Consider the following 15,356-nt stretch of genomic DNA (forward strand, 5'->3'; position numbering starts at 1 on the left):
TAAACTGCGCAAAATTTAATGTCACACTTTCCATAAGTGATTAGATATAAACACGAAATTGTCATAACAATTATCAGTTATCATTTTGTTTTTCCAATGATTATGATAACCTAATAACTTAAATAGTTTCTCATCTGGACTCATCTCATTATTAGAGTAAAATCATCAGTATTCAATTTGGTTTACATTCTCTAATTGTGATTAGTGTTTTTCGATTTTGATCAACAATCAATACAGAAAATGGATGTCGATTCAATTGATAGAGAAAAGGCTTTGGAGATCGTGGAGAAACACAAAATGTCCGGTAAATTGTTGGCGAGATACAATAAGTTGATTAACTTTAAAGGAGCAATTGCTGCGGTTGCTGTTCCAATGAATAGTGATGGGTAAGTTGATCGTAGATTGTTAATTATGTCCCATTAATTGTCGATTATCTTTCATTAGAACTGTTAACCACGACATGTTCAATGCTTATACTGATCATCTAATCAATATCGGCGTTGGTGGTGTTTACATTAATGGTACGACTGGTGAAGGTTTATCTCTAAGTGGAGCTGAACGAATGGCCGTTGTCCAGGCCTGGTTTCAATCGATACGAACCAAAAAACCCGATATGTTGGTCATCGCTTGTATTTCATCAACAGTCGCCTCAGAGACACTCGAACAAGCTCATTATTATTCAATCATGAATGTTGACGCTTTAGCGGTTCTCCCACCTTTCTATCATCGGCCAGAAACTAATGATTGTTTAATTAGATATTTACAATCAATTTATAAAGCAGCTCCAAGTCTCCCATTGCTTTATTATCATTTTCCAGAAATGACCAATGTAAAACGTAAGTTTCTTCATCTAAGCAACCAAATGGATTCCAATTCCAATTTCTTTTTCTTTTCTTCTCTTTTATCCTCCAATAGTCGATATTCGAGCATTTTTAGAAGAAGCTAAAATTCGTGTTCCAAATTTAGCTGGAATGAAATACACTTCTACTGATATGGCGGCAATAAGTTCCGTTGGTGTTGGTTTACGTTCTCGGTTCAAGATATTCACTGGATATGAAGAGGTAACATTAAGATTTAATGGATTGTTTTTCTTTACCATATCATTTATCGTCGTAATTATAATCAACTGTCTATGAACAATTTAAACAGTGTCTTCTACCAATGGCTTCCATGGGAATCACCGCTGGAATCTGTGCTTTATTTAACTTCCGTGATACTGTTGCCAAGTGGGAATCGATTTTGAATAATCTACCAACTGATTTAAAAGCTGCTGCTGAACAACAAGATTGTATCAATGAAATAAAGACAATGTTCACTGGAGGTAAATCACCAACGATAAATAAGATAAATAAGATAATCACTTTTTCCCCATTTGATTATTAACCTTTTGTTTACACTTTACAATTTAGGTAATTTTATCCATAATGTGAAGAAAGCAATTTCAGAGGAGACCAATGGATCAGTTAAACTTGGCAAACCTCGAGCACCAATTTACGCTCATGATAATTAATTTAACCAATGCCAACAATTACCAATCACCTAATCAATTTAAAATCAAGAAAAATCAAGAATCAAAAGACAACAATAACATTTTACAAATTTCTACTCCAAGTAAACAAACAACTTAATCTATGGCAATAATTTTCCATCAAAATTGTGAACAGTATTTACACGAAAACAAATAAAACAATAAAACAATTCACTTTAATTATCTCACAATCAACAGCAAAAATCTTAATTGTTGACAAAAATGAAGAAAAGCAAAAGAATCTCAATTGTCCCGCCAAAGAAAAAAAAAAGAAAAGGGACCGTTGACTAATAATCGAATTGTAAGTGATGATCAACAAGAACATTTTGAGTGACGTGTTGATGTGAATGGAATTTCTTGTTTTCTAATTGATTAACTGCGAGTGTTTTAATTGTTGATTGTGATTTAGTTTGGTTTTATTTTCTTTATTAATGTGTACCGTCCAATTTGGTGTCAATGTAACTTAACAATAAGTGAAATGAGAAACTCTAAGTTACTTGCAAGGGTTGACATTCCCTTGTATATGGTTAAGGTGATCAATGAGAGGCACATATTGGTTGCTGGTGGTGGTGGTCAAGCAAATACCGGTGTTAAAAATTCAGTTGAAATATATGAGTTACTTGCACCTTCTCATAATGTTAATAGTGATGGTTTATCGTCTTCTACTTGTTCAGCTCGATTGGTTAAACGTTTTCTTACAGATTCCAGAGCAATTATGAGTGGAACTGTTTTCCAAAATGATAGACATCTAATCTTGGCTGGAGGTGGTATTAATGGTGAATGTTTACTTTGGCGAATGAGATTAATATCCAAACCTCGCCAGGAGACTGTTCATATTAATGGTAATGCTGGAGGAGGTATTAGGCCTAACAATAATTTAATCAATAATGATGTTGGTAATGCTGTTCGTCGACGAGCCGCTGCCGCTGCGGTTGGTGTTGCTGGGGAAAATAATGATGGTGGAAATGTTGCCGCTGCTGTTGGTAGAAGAAGTAGAACTAATTCTGAAGTGGTTCCTGAAAGTGAATTAGGATATACATTTGAATTTACTAAATTAGAAGCTTTCAAGACAGACTTTTCATCTCTCGAGGAAGATGCTTTTGTCAAAGTGATACGTTATAACAATAATTTAAGTGCCCTGGTTGCTGGTGGAGCTGATGGTCACATAAGAATCTGGAGATATCCAAATGTAACCAAATTAGTTGATATTCCTGCACATAAAGATGAAATTGATGATCTAGATATTCATCCATTGGGTAATGTGATTGCAAGTGTCTCAAGAGATGGACATGGTTACATTTGGGATGCCAATACTGGGAAAAGACAATGTGAACTTGTAACAGAAATTCCTGTGATTAAAAATTCAACTCAATTAGTTAAATATGTTATGAGAAGTTGTCGTTATGGTTTGGTGGTTGATTCTAATCCGATAACATATAAATTATTTACTGTCCACAATCCAGCCTCACGTCACAAGCCACCTTATCCAGCTTATCTTTGTAAATGGGATACAAATAAATATACAGTTGAAAGGTTAACATCTCTCGGAGCAATTATGGTTTCATCAATGGCGATTTCAGATGATGGCAGATTCATAGGAATTGGAACACAAGAAGGAACCGTTGAGATTTACATCGCATTTAGTTTGCAAAAATTGTACAGTTATCCACGTGCTCATAATATCTTTGTAACCGGATTAGAGTTTCTTAAAACTTGCCCAGAGACTCAACTGTTAACAGGTAATAATGACAGCTCACTGGTCAGTATATCTGTTGACCGTCACCTAGTTATCCACAGTATTCCCAGGCAAAAGACGATTGGACTTACTGGATCAATGATTTGTTTCGCGATTGTTATTTTCTCAATCTACATAATCCTCGAATTACTTGGTTTATGAACTACAATTAATAATGTCGAGTTGGAGAGAAACAAAACCAAGTTGAATTAATCGTAATCAACTTTAACAATCAAGGGAAAAACAAACTGTATAATGTAAATTTGTGTAAATTTATTTTGACACACACACACAACTACAACAAAAAGATTGATTCACAATCAATTAAACATCATCAACTACAATCAACAAGAAAGAAAAACAAATTTCATGACAAACATTGAGTTGTCCAAACAATTGCAAATAATTGAATCAATTTTTATTATTATTTAGTGAAATTATTAAATCTTTTTATTACAAAATCAAACGAAATTGGTTAATAACAAATTATATAAACTGAAAGAAAAAAAATATATAAATTATCTGATATTTGTTTTTTTCCACAATAAAATAAAAGGAGGAATTAATTGTTATATCGAAATCAAAGTTTCATCAATGGAAAAAGTTACCAATCAATTATCTTAAACATCCCGAACATTAAATTAACTCAATTAATCAATTTACATAGAGAAAAGAAGCACAATGATGATGGCGATGGAAATGGTAACCTAAAGAAAAAAAGAAAGAGAAGATCATTTTTTATTCGACAATTCATCATAACAATCGAAAAGAAAGAGAAAATAACAGAGAGAAAGAGAGAGAAAGAGAAAGAGCTACAATGATGGAGAATACAAGGTCCCATTGAAGAGGAAAATGATGATGAGAAAGAGAAAGAGAGGGAGGGATGAAAAAGAAAGAGAAAAAGAAAGACTGGGATGGAGGAAGAAGAGAAAATCGATAATAAAATAAGTTCTAATAGAAATGATTCCCTTTACTCTTGTTTCTGGTTCAAGAGCGGTGGTGATTCTCATTACTCTCTGTCTATTTACATCATCTCTCTCTCTCTCTCTCTCTCTCTCTGTCTGTCTTCATCTTTCTGGTTCTCTCTCTTTCTTTTAGGTTAAAGTGTTGATATTTATATACTATATCTTTGGTAAGAGATTTAAACTTAAATATATCTAAGTAATAAAAACCATTTTTGGGTTTCCTTTTGTTTCACATCAGCGACAATTATCAAAGTTCAATTTAATTGTTCTAAATAAGGTAAGTCTTTAATTGTTTACTTTCCACTTAATCACCTTTTCCAACTCAATTCCAATTGTAAATATAACAACACAATTAGAATTAACAATCACTATCTAAAAATAATCTCCATCCCAGGAACCATTTCAATGTTAAACTCCATTCCCAGTCAACCTTTTTCTCTCTTCTCTTTCTTTTCTTTCTTCAGTTTCGATTTTCTCTTTCTTTTTATTTTCTATTTTCTATTCTCTTTTACTCTTGACCTTTCTTTTCTCTTTCTCTCTCATTTTAATGTATCTTTTTTTTTATTGTTCTTCTCTTTGTTTTTATTTCTCTATTTTTCTAATCAACCAAGATCATCAAAATTCCATTTCTAGTGATTTAATTTTCTACAGTTAATTTATCCTTTGTCTTGATTTCTTTCTCACTCATCTTGTTGTTAAATCTCTGTGATGATTGGTGATAATCTATTGTTTTAACTTCTTATTTTTTTTTAATCCAAATTCTCCTTAATTGAAATGTTTGTTTTCTCCATTGATCAACAATTTAATTTTTTTTCCAATGTTTGTGATTAATTCTAAATTCTCTGTGATTAGTAATTCTTCCAATCTAAGATGGTTTTTTAATTTATTTCTCTAATATTCTTTTCTATTTTCTCTAATTCTCTTTCTCTCCCCTTTACATACTCTGTCTTTTTCTCTTTCTCTTTGTTTGATCTTTTGATACCCTCTGACTATATTTCTCTCTTTCTTTTTTTCTTTCTCTTTCGCTTGTGTTTATTCCGGTTCATCGATTTTTTTTCCATTCTGCTTTCATTTCCACTGGTAGAATTTGACTCTTAATTGAGTCACTATTCAATCATCTTGATCATCTTTACATTTTCTTATTCGACCTTACCCTTTGACCGTTGTTTCTATTTAATTTAAGGTTCTATTCCCACAACTATTTTCTATTTGGAACTTGCAATTTTTGGTAATCGTCAACACTTCTTGTTATTATCTAAAATTACAGATGATCAACTAAAGACCTTGGTGATACCCTGGAACCTTTTAATTAATCTTAATGACTGAAATACCAGAATCCTGATGGTTAATTACTTGATTCCAGTTGTTGCTGTTGTTCCTACCAAGATAATAGAAACTCAAGAATATTCATATTTACCTGATTCAACATTCCTACTATCATCATCATTCATTAAAGGGTCATCTGTTTTTGACCATCATCATCATCTTCATCTTCTTCATCATAAACAACACAATTCGGTGGAATTCAAAATTGAACAATTTGATTCTAAATCCAGTAAACGAGACGAATACAACACGGATAAGGTGCAGAGAAACTCAAAATTTGGGAAAATTATCTCAACCGTTGATTCATTTTGACGACAATGAACAATTTAGATGAAGATGAAAGTTGTTTAAGTTCAAGTTCTAGTTTAGTTGAGAATGAGGTTATTGTTATCAATGGTAAAATTAAACCAATCCCATCATTATCATCTTCTTCTTCTTCGACCACATTATCTGACCATTGTGTACGAATTAAATTGGAAGATTCATCCTGTCAACAAGTCAATCATCAACATCATCAATCATTAATCAATCAACTTGGTTTTATTTCGTCAAATAATCAACAATCATTTCGACGTAATTCTCACCTTAACCTTTCAAGTGACTTTTGTACCGATAATAATAATAATATTACCTCAGGTAATACTAATAACAATATTGGTCAAAGCAGCATCAACAATATCAATAGTAATAATAGTAATAATAATAATACAAATAATAGTAATAATAATAACAATCATCACAATAATAGTGTTGTTAATCAATCAAATGGTAAATTAAGTGTGCAATATATTAGTGTCTCTTATAATTCAACTGGTTTGTCAAATTGTTCAACGATCACATCAAGTCCTGCGGTTTCCACCCTGGTATCATCTTCATTATCTTCATCTATCTCATCTTTATCATCAAATTACAGGAATGATTCGAATCAAATCTTACATCCATCAGCAATTAAATTGGAACCACTTGAAATTGGTGGTGGAGAGAAGGGAGGTTACAATTCCCTTACAACAAACACAATCACAACCTCTTCAGGTTCATCAAATACCCTGGGGTTTAAATTGGAATCAATGTCATCGATTAGCAGTAAAAATTTAACCTCATCCTCTCATTTAACTGATTGTTTCATTTCCTGTCCAGTTGATGATTTAGATTCTGTTAAGTCAAACCTTTCATTAACTCATCACTCACTTCATTCCCATCTTAATAATTCACATTCTGTTACATCCAATCATCACATTAATCATCATCATCATCATCATCATCAACGAATCTTAATCAGTCCAACTGATTTTCTTAGTTTAACTGAAGAATCGACATCAGCTGTTTCCGCAGTTAAAAAAGATGTCAACTTATCAACTAGTCGTCTGGAGATAATTAAAAAATCTCATGATAATCATGGATTAACCATGAGTTTAGACCGATACTGTGAATCACCTTTTCTAATTGACTCTCACAGAGAAATCCATTTAATCAGTGATGATGATGCTTCTAATAATGGACGAGCATCCCGACTATCTGAAACTCACGAAGAACTGCCCACCGAGGATCTTTTTGCCTCTACACTGGCCGATGACCAACACAACGCAATTCGAGAAGTGGTCATTACTCCCATTGAACCAGATACAACTCCTTTAACCTTAATCCTCGATTTGAAACATTCCTCATCTTCACCTTTATCCTCGACAATTACACAATCTTGTCCATCGTTATCATCCAGATTATCATCTTCAATCAATGGTTCAACATCCCTATTAACCTCTGTCGGCGGAGTATTGACCACAACAACAGTCTCTTCATCCTCGATGGTCAACGGATTTGATCTAACCCTTGTGAAAGAGGAAAAATTTGACGAAGATGAATCCGTTGAACAGATGATCGTTGAAGAGGGAGCCGTTGATAATGATCCAGGTTTGATTAATGGAATGGATGATGATGTTGACGATGACGTTGATTTAATCAATAGTGAGTCACGATCAGCGTCGACCAGCACAGTGACCACTTTCAGCGTATTAAATACACTTCACAACAATAGCTCAATCAGGTTAACTCCAGAAGAAAGTAGCTCTTCATTGGAACTTCGACCAAATCCACTTACCGAACAAATGAATACACCTATTCCATTACAATCATCTTCTCTCTCTTCTTCATCTTCTTCATCTTCTCTTGCCTCATCTTCTTTGACCTCTTCGTCTCTTACCTCATCATCTCCTCCCACTCTTATGGCCCAAATCCCGTCTTTCTCCCACTTTAGTAAACATTCAACCTCCTCACTCTCATCAAATGGCTCTGGATCACTGGTTCAAATTACTCTTCCTCCAACTCCCTCATCCCTGGCAACAACTTCACCATCACCCAATTCAATTTTACCCACTGGTACACCTTTAACTCCATTAATTTCAAATTCAACTGTAGTCGGTTCTTCGTCGTCTTCATCATCATTATCTCTATCATCTTTGTCATCTCCATCTTCCACCTCTTCTACCAGTGGTTTCATTGCCGTTTCCACACCAACATTATCTTCGTCTAGTCCAGCAAACAATTGTGTTATTAGTAATAGTGGCGGTGGTACTCTTATTGGTCAAAATTCAATTATCAGTACATCATCGTTATCATCATTAATTTCTTCCAATTCGTCATCATCTACGACTATTTCAACTTCTACCGCTGCTGCTCCATCGGCTAATGTTACCCTTCCTTTGACTCCATTGGATATCAAAATTCTTCCCGGAGGGTTATTACAATTCGCAGCAAATGTTGCCGCTGTTTTCCCCTCTTCTACTATTCTTCAAAAGCAATTGGCCCTTCAATTACTTAGAGAAGATGGAACTTCAATCATACTGCCTCTCACAACTCGAAGTAGCGACTCGACGAGTGCAACTATTGCTTCTGGATTTAGTACTAATAACACAACTAACTCTGGATTAGGTTTAACTACAACCACAACTAATCACAGTATTCATGCAAATGCCAACAATAAGGCTGCCACTACGGTTTCGGTGCTTGGTAACAGTGGATCATTAATTGGAGGTGCTGTTGGAAGAGCGGGAAGTATCGTTGTAGCTGGAGGTTTAGGATTGGGTTCAGGAGTGACTGGAGGGTCAAGTGCGAACCTTACAGAAATACCAACACTCTCAACTAGTCAAATATCTTTGTCAAATGAGCGTTTTGAACAACAATCGCAACAGCAACAATCTCAATCACAATTAATTCAACAACAACAACAACAAACAATCGGTACAACAACTAGAGATCCAATTAACAGTACCAAATTGTTGACCTCGGCTGAAAATCCAGGTCAGACTACTGAAATCGATCGACCTTTCAAATGTGAACTGTGCAATTCCACTTTTACTCGACTTGGTAATTATACCAGACACAAAAAGATTCATTCTCTTCCCTCAAAAGTAAGTTTTTTTTCATTTAAAACAATAAAATCAAGATAAAAACTAACACTTTTCTCATGATTTCCTTTACCTTTCACTTTAACAGGAAGATCAACGATTCCGATGCGATATTTGTGGTAAATCTTTTATCCAACGATGTGATCTTGCCCGACATTTACATATCCACCGAGGAACTGAGCCACATCGATGTTCCCAATGTGGAAAGGGTTACATTAGACATAGTGATTTAGTGACACATCAACGATTCCATAACAAAGAGAAACCTTTCGCATGTCCCCATTGCTCCAAAGGATTTTGCCAAAGAGGTTAATTTTCAATCGAATCGATCTTCCTTTCAAATTAATACTAATCAAAAATTGTCTTTCTTTTTAACAGGAGACCTTAATCGTCATCTTCGTTCAATTCACTTACAACTCAAGCCAATTCTTTGTTCACATTGTCATAAAAAGTTCGCCAAAGAGGAAACACTTCTACGCCACATCAATTCCAATCACAGGGATACCGTGGTTACTTAGTTAACCATTTGATTCTTTAATTTTTCTTGCCTATTTTTCAATGTACTTAAATTTTCGTGCGACTCAAACATATCTTTTTTCCCTCCTCATCTTATCCTTTTTTGTTTTCTGTTCAATTACCAATTTTAATTAATTTTTCCTTATGATCTCTCTCTTTCTAATCAAATCGTAAATCCAATTGACACTTTCCAAAGAATTGAATTGAAAACCAAATCACCAACCAAAAACCAAAAAGAAATGACTGAGTTTCTCATATTCTTATTCTCAATCTATTCACCTCATCGACCCACTAATAACGATTCTCATTAATTAATTCTAATTCTAATCATTAATTATTATTCTTTGGTAATTTAATTCTCAAATATTGTTAAATATTTTGTTCTTTTAAATTTCTTCTCTCTCTCTCTCTCTCTCTCTTTCATACTCTTTTTGTCTAAATCTTTTTGTAGATTATCATAAGTTTTTTTTCAGGCTCTGTTTTTGCAATCAAACAATTAAACATTCCACAAACAATTAACATCTAATTGAGTGAAAAAAAATGATTGAGAAACAAAAAGACCAAAACTTAATTGGTTCAAATTAAGAAACCGCGTTTTTAATCAGCTGTTTGTCATCACATGTTCGAGTAAACAATCAAGAAAAACAATTTCTACTTCTAATCTTTTTTGTTTATTTCTCTCGTAATATTAAACATGGATGAAGATTTGTCACTTTCCTTTGATAATGTTAATTATACTCCAGTCCCTGGGTTTGATTTCGATTATGATAAACAATTAACTCTCCTTAAATCGGTTACCTCACCTTACCAATCGCCAACAAATTACCTGAAAGGATGCAAATGGTCACCGGATGGATCTTGTTTCTTAACCAATAGTGAAGATAAAATTTTGAGAATATTCAATTTACCTCATGATATTTATTCAACTCCATTGGATTTAATTGTTGGTGATGATCAACAACAGCAACAATCAGATATGTTACCAGTTCTTGAGATGAAAACAAGTGAATTGGTTTACGATTATAATTGGTTTCCATTAATGAATTCAATGGATCCTTCATCATGTTTTTTTCTGACCACTAGTAGAGATAATCCGATTCATCTTTGGGACGCTTATACCGGACAAATTGTCGCAGTTTATTCACCATACAATCATTTAGATGAACTTATTTCTGCTTATTCTGTTGCCTTCAGTCCTGATGGAGAAAAAATTTATGCCGGTTTTAAGAAAGGAATTCGGGTTTTTCATGTTCGTTCACCAGGTAAAGTTTGCGAGGAAAGATTGACCCATGGAGTGAAGGTGGACAACATGGGATAATCTCTTGTATCACCGTTAATCCGGTGAGACGTGACATCTATGCTGTTGGATCGTATTCCAAACAAATTGGCCTTTACGAGGAGCCCACTGGTGATCCGATATGTATTTTAGAGGGCCAACGAGGAGGATTGACACATTTGACCTTTTCTCCTGATGGAACTAAATTGTTCAGTGGTGGGAGACGAGATGGTGAAATTTTATGCTGGGATATGAGGAAATTAAGCTCCATTTTATTTACTCTCAAGCGAACGGTAATAACCCACCAGCGGATTTATTTCGACATTTCTTCTAATGGTAATTGTCTTGTTTCGGGAGGTGATGATGGTCATGTTACTTTTTGGAATCTTGATGATAAAGATGAACAATCAACCAATGGATTTCTTGATCCGGTTAAAAAATTCAAGGCTCATAATGAAAGTGTCAACGGAGTTTCACTTCATCCATCGCTTCCGCTTATGGTCACTTCTTCTGGTCAACGGAGATTACCCATTGCCACTGATTCAGATGATGAGGATCATCATTTTATTTCAAAACCAGTTGATAATTGTGATAATTCAATCAAAATCTGGATGATTCCAATCATCAGAAATGAGGAGGAAATTCATCATCAGAATCCCGATTCCATCTCAGAAGAAACAACCAATCAACTTGGCACAATTGAACCAAATTTATCAGGGTGATACTAAAGAGCCAAAGTTTTTAAACATTTTTTCACAATCAAATCTTTTTACTTAAATCATTAAAAAAACGTTCATAAGTGACTTTTGATTACAGAAGAGAAAAAGAAAAAAGAAAAGAATTGTAAAAATTTCCAACAAAATTAAGATGTCAGGAAGGAATTGACAGGAGATTTCAGATCACAATGAGACAATTTAATTACCTGACGATGAAGTTATTTTCGCGCGATAAAAATTGATCAATTGTTGATTGACGAGTTGCCGGGATGGTTTGAGGTTAATTCCATTGCTTTACATTGTCAATTTTGACTAGGTCTTGATCAATTGTTGGTTAATCTGAGCCAAACTGTTGAAAAATGAGAAAAAGAATCAAGTTTTTTAGCTGATTAAGTTGACCAGTTATTTTTTTCTGTGTGTGGCTACTTACTTGTGTGAGACATTGATTCTCATCTTTCTCATCTCTGAGAAGTCCATTCTTACTTACTTCAGGAAAATTTTTCGCTTGAGGAATGAAATTTTACTGTTCATATATTGTCGAGTTTTCTTTTCATACTCATCGACATCCAAATCGTCGCTCCAATCAACGTAAGTAAGACTGTGTAAAGGAACAACACAAATAGGTAAGTTAGAATTGGAAAATTAGTCAAGTTATGAAATGAGAAATTTACTCTTCATCTTTTATTCCAACATCATGAGAATCTGGCATTAAATATTCACTTTGATCACTTTGGTGAGACTCATGAGGTTCCTTTTCAAATCCTTGAACAGCATTTGAGTTGATTCGGGAATATGCTTGGTGATGTTCATTTTTGAGAACTTTCGTTTACATATCTTACAATTATCTCGGTTGCCTAATGTGGAGAAAAACAAAAGAGAAGAAAAAAATTGCAGAAAACAATTAATTCGGCTAAATTAAATGAACTAAAATTAAGACGGAAAAAGTGACACTTACCATAAGGAAGACAATCTGAACAATAAACATGGCCGCAGCTCGTTAATGAAAACATTCTGTCCTCATTGAAGAAACTGTAACAACCATTACAAAAGATTCGGTACATTGTTGAAAATCAAAAATCAACAATTTGACTAATTAAAGGTGCATAATTGATGATAGAAAAAAATCAAATTATTCCAATTAAATTACTGTCAAAAAGCTATTGGCGGTAAAGCTTTTTATCGCACTCCCGATGATGGAATTAAATATCTCAGGTAATTTAATTATGTATGATGTAATTAGTAATGTCCATCAGCTCGACATTTTCAATTTTCAGCTAAATTTTTCAGTCTCAGGTTCGATTTGATTGTCTCAGGCCCTCCGGGCATTTCTCAGGCCATGATGACCCATAATAGTGAAAACCTAACCTAATCTAATTTAAACAGCCAATAAAATTGGCACAATTGAACCAAATTTATCAGGGTGATACTAAAGAGCCAAAGTTTTTAAACATTTTTTCACAATCAAATCTTTTTACTAAAATCATTAAAAAAAACGTTCAACAAAATGATAGGGAAACAAAAATCCAAAAGCAAATCATTAACAATCATCTTCGGTAATCAAAGGATCTTCACATCAACTGGCTGGAGCATTAATTTATTGATATTCACAAGTTTATCAATATGCTAAAAAGTAAATAAAATAATAAAAACAAATAAGATTAAAATAAAATCAAAATGAGAAGCAAAATGTACTCACCAATTCAGTATTTTCAATAGCATGTTCTTGATTAACAAAGGCCTTAGTGCACTGAGATAATTGCTAACCATAAAACAAGAGAAACAAATTATAAACCATTCGCAATCATCTAATTGTAAACGATTAATAAATTCTTACCTCAGATGTTTTAGATCCTCTGACAATCTGACGAACCAAAGATCCCCAATTGTTTATATTTCCATTAAGCCTCTCAATTAGTCTTCTCTTAGTCTCAGCAAAAAGAGCTCGAGTATCAGCAGCAGATCCCATGATCTTTGAGCGAAGAACAACAAAAAACAGATGAGATTATAAAAAAGAATAGAAAATTATCAAAAGAGAATTTAAATCAATTCTAAAACAAAGATGACAATTTAAAATCTTCTTCCAGCTGATGCAATGAACTTCATTCAAATGGAAAAGCGGTTCATTCAATTAACTTCATTTTCCTCGGAATTTGCTTAACCGTTTCAAAAGAACCGCGATTAGAATTGAGACAAACCTTCATTTTCTCAGAAAATTTTTCTTCTTTCACAATCACAACATTAATTTCAATTCTATTTACATTTTGTCAAATTAATTCTTTCAAATTAAACTAATTCAATTTTTCTCTCGTGATAATTACAATTAATTCTTATTGTTCTTCTTCTTCTTCTTCTCCTTTATCATCGTTTATTTTGGTGTTCAACTTTCGGCAATATTTGATTCGAGTGTATGTTTACACTTTTACCTTGGAAATTTAAATTAATTGAAAACCTTTTATCCTCTTTACTATAATTTTGTTTCAATCTTTTTCTCTTTCTATCTAAATTTTTTTTTTCTATTCTCTTTTGTTTCTCTCTCTCTCTCTCCCTTCTCCTGTTTAGACTTATGTAATTTGTTTCATTTTGTTTTTCTGTGGAACATTTTGATTGGAGAAATTTGCTCATTTCTTATTTTGTAACGTTTTCATTTGGTTGTATTTGATTTTGTTTTTCTTCTCACTCTCTCCCTCATATTATCTTCATCTGGTCAAAAATAGTGAAATATCTTCAACATGAGTGGATCAAGTATAAAAAATCGTTCAATCACATCAACCCAACGATTGAAAAGAGATTATCTTAAAATATTGAAAGATCCTGTTCCTTATGTTTCTGCTCATCCACTTCCAGATAATATATTAGAATGGAATTACGTTATTCGTGGACCTGAAGGTTCACCTTATGAAGGTGGAATCTACCATGGTAAACTACGATTTCCAGCTGATTTTCCATTTAAACCACCGACCATTTTAATGTTAACTCCAAGTGGACGTTTCAAGTGTAATACACGATTATGTTTATCTATCTCAGACTATCACCCAAATACCTGGAATCCAACTTGGAGTGCATCAACTATATTAACTGGTCTATTGAGCTTTATGTTAGAAAAAAATCCAACCATGGGCTCAATTGATACACCTGATTGGAAGAAAAGGAGCTACGCTCGTGAAAGCTGGTCATTTAATTTGAATAACAACGAATTTTGCCAATTATTTCCAGAACTTGCTTCCGAAGCTCGTGAACGAATTCAAAAGGAGCAACAATCTGCTGATGGTTTATCATCAGTTTCCGAAAGAGTTGCTGGTTTAAGAAATTCAATTGGATCAACTGCTGCAGGATTAAGAGCTGAAAATGGCTCCCTTACCGGTGCCTTGACGAATATCGGTGTTGTAATAGGTTTCATTGCGTTCGTTTATACCGCTAGATATGTTTTAAGAGCTTTAAGTGCAGCTGATCACGATCCGTCCTCCTAATTGTTGTTATCACATTTCAGAGATCATTATAATTCCAACTTCAGTTGCATCATTTTCCTCTCTCACTCTCTTATCATTTAAATTTCTTTCTTGTTGTTTTGCTTTTCTCTCTTTCTCTCTTCTTCCTCTTTTACCAGTGTCATGTTTCCTCTTGTTTCTCCCTCTCTCTCTCTCTGTCTCTTTTGTTCATCTCATCATCAATTCAGTTGTTTCCTCTTTATCTAAATTGTTAAATCAATTCACAATCCAAGAAATATTCACAGTATATAATTTTAAAAGAAAACTGTCAAAATAAAGTCATATACCTTTCAAAAATGATCTTAACCATGATTATCCACAATCGATACTCTCAATAATTCACATCATAAATGCAAAACCTCAAATCCTCCAACTAATTAGCTAATCAAAATTGAGCTCAAAAATTTA

General features: G+C 33.6%; 5 protein-coding genes across 6 annotated transcripts; all 5 read left to right on the forward strand.

Annotated features, from left to right (window-relative positions):
• The first annotated feature begins 93 nt into the window (after positions 1-93).
• On the forward strand, positions 94-1,719 carry LOC128388548 (N-acetylneuraminate lyase-like). Its single transcript, XM_053347960.1, has 5 exons — positions 94-386; positions 445-836; positions 916-1,061; positions 1,150-1,321; positions 1,410-1,719. The coding sequence occupies exons 1-5, from the start codon at positions 241-243 to the stop codon at positions 1,508-1,510; spliced, it is 957 nt and encodes a 318-aa protein (XP_053203935.1). The 5' UTR covers positions 94-240; the 3' UTR covers positions 1,511-1,719.
• A 138-nt stretch (positions 1,720-1,857) lies between these two features.
• LOC128388546 (prolactin regulatory element-binding protein-like) lies at positions 1,858-3,848 on the forward strand. Its single transcript, XM_053347958.1, has one exon. The coding sequence runs from the start codon at positions 2,007-2,009 to the stop codon at positions 3,423-3,425; it is 1,419 nt and encodes a 472-aa protein (XP_053203933.1). The 5' UTR covers positions 1,858-2,006; the 3' UTR covers positions 3,426-3,848.
• Positions 3,849-4,176: 328 nt separating this feature from the next.
• Positions 4,177-9,805, forward strand: LOC128388542 (serine-rich adhesin for platelets-like). Of its 2 annotated transcripts, none has more exons than XM_053347954.1 (4): positions 4,177-4,505; positions 5,496-8,958; positions 9,044-9,263; positions 9,334-9,805. In XM_053347954.1, the coding sequence occupies exons 2-4, from the start codon at positions 5,872-5,874 to the stop codon at positions 9,471-9,473; spliced, it is 3,447 nt and encodes a 1,148-aa protein (XP_053203929.1). In that variant the 5' UTR covers positions 4,177-4,505; positions 5,496-5,871; the 3' UTR covers positions 9,474-9,805. The 2 variants fall into 2 exon arrangements, with proteins under 2 accessions (XP_053203929.1, XP_053203930.1); XM_053347955.1 differs by lacking the exon at positions 4,177-4,505 and adding an exon at positions 5,128-5,411.
• Positions 9,806-10,034: 229 nt separating this feature from the next.
• On the forward strand, positions 10,035-11,550 carry LOC128388547 (telomerase Cajal body protein 1-like). Its single transcript, XM_053347959.1, is given in 2 exon segments — positions 10,035-10,768; positions 10,771-11,550. Coding segments are annotated over 2 exon segments (1,302 nt in total). The 5' UTR covers positions 10,035-10,165; the 3' UTR covers positions 11,470-11,550.
• Positions 11,551-13,722: 2,172 nt separating this feature from the next.
• On the forward strand, positions 13,723-15,248 carry LOC128388552 (ubiquitin-conjugating enzyme E2 J2-like). Its single transcript, XM_053347963.1, has 2 exons — positions 13,723-13,868; positions 14,023-15,248. Exon 2 carries the CDS (start codon positions 14,193-14,195, stop codon positions 14,928-14,930), a length of 738 nt encoding a protein of 245 aa, XP_053203938.1. The 5' UTR covers positions 13,723-13,868; positions 14,023-14,192; the 3' UTR covers positions 14,931-15,248.
• The last annotated feature ends 108 nt before the right edge of the window (positions 15,249-15,356 follow it).

This window comes from Panonychus citri, unplaced genomic scaffold (genome assembly GCF_014898815.1).
Source record: "Panonychus citri isolate SS breed McGregor unplaced genomic scaffold, ASM1489881v1 Contig00100, whole genome shotgun sequence".
NCBI classification, from domain to species: domain Eukaryota; kingdom Metazoa; phylum Arthropoda; class Arachnida; order Trombidiformes; family Tetranychidae; genus Panonychus; species Panonychus citri.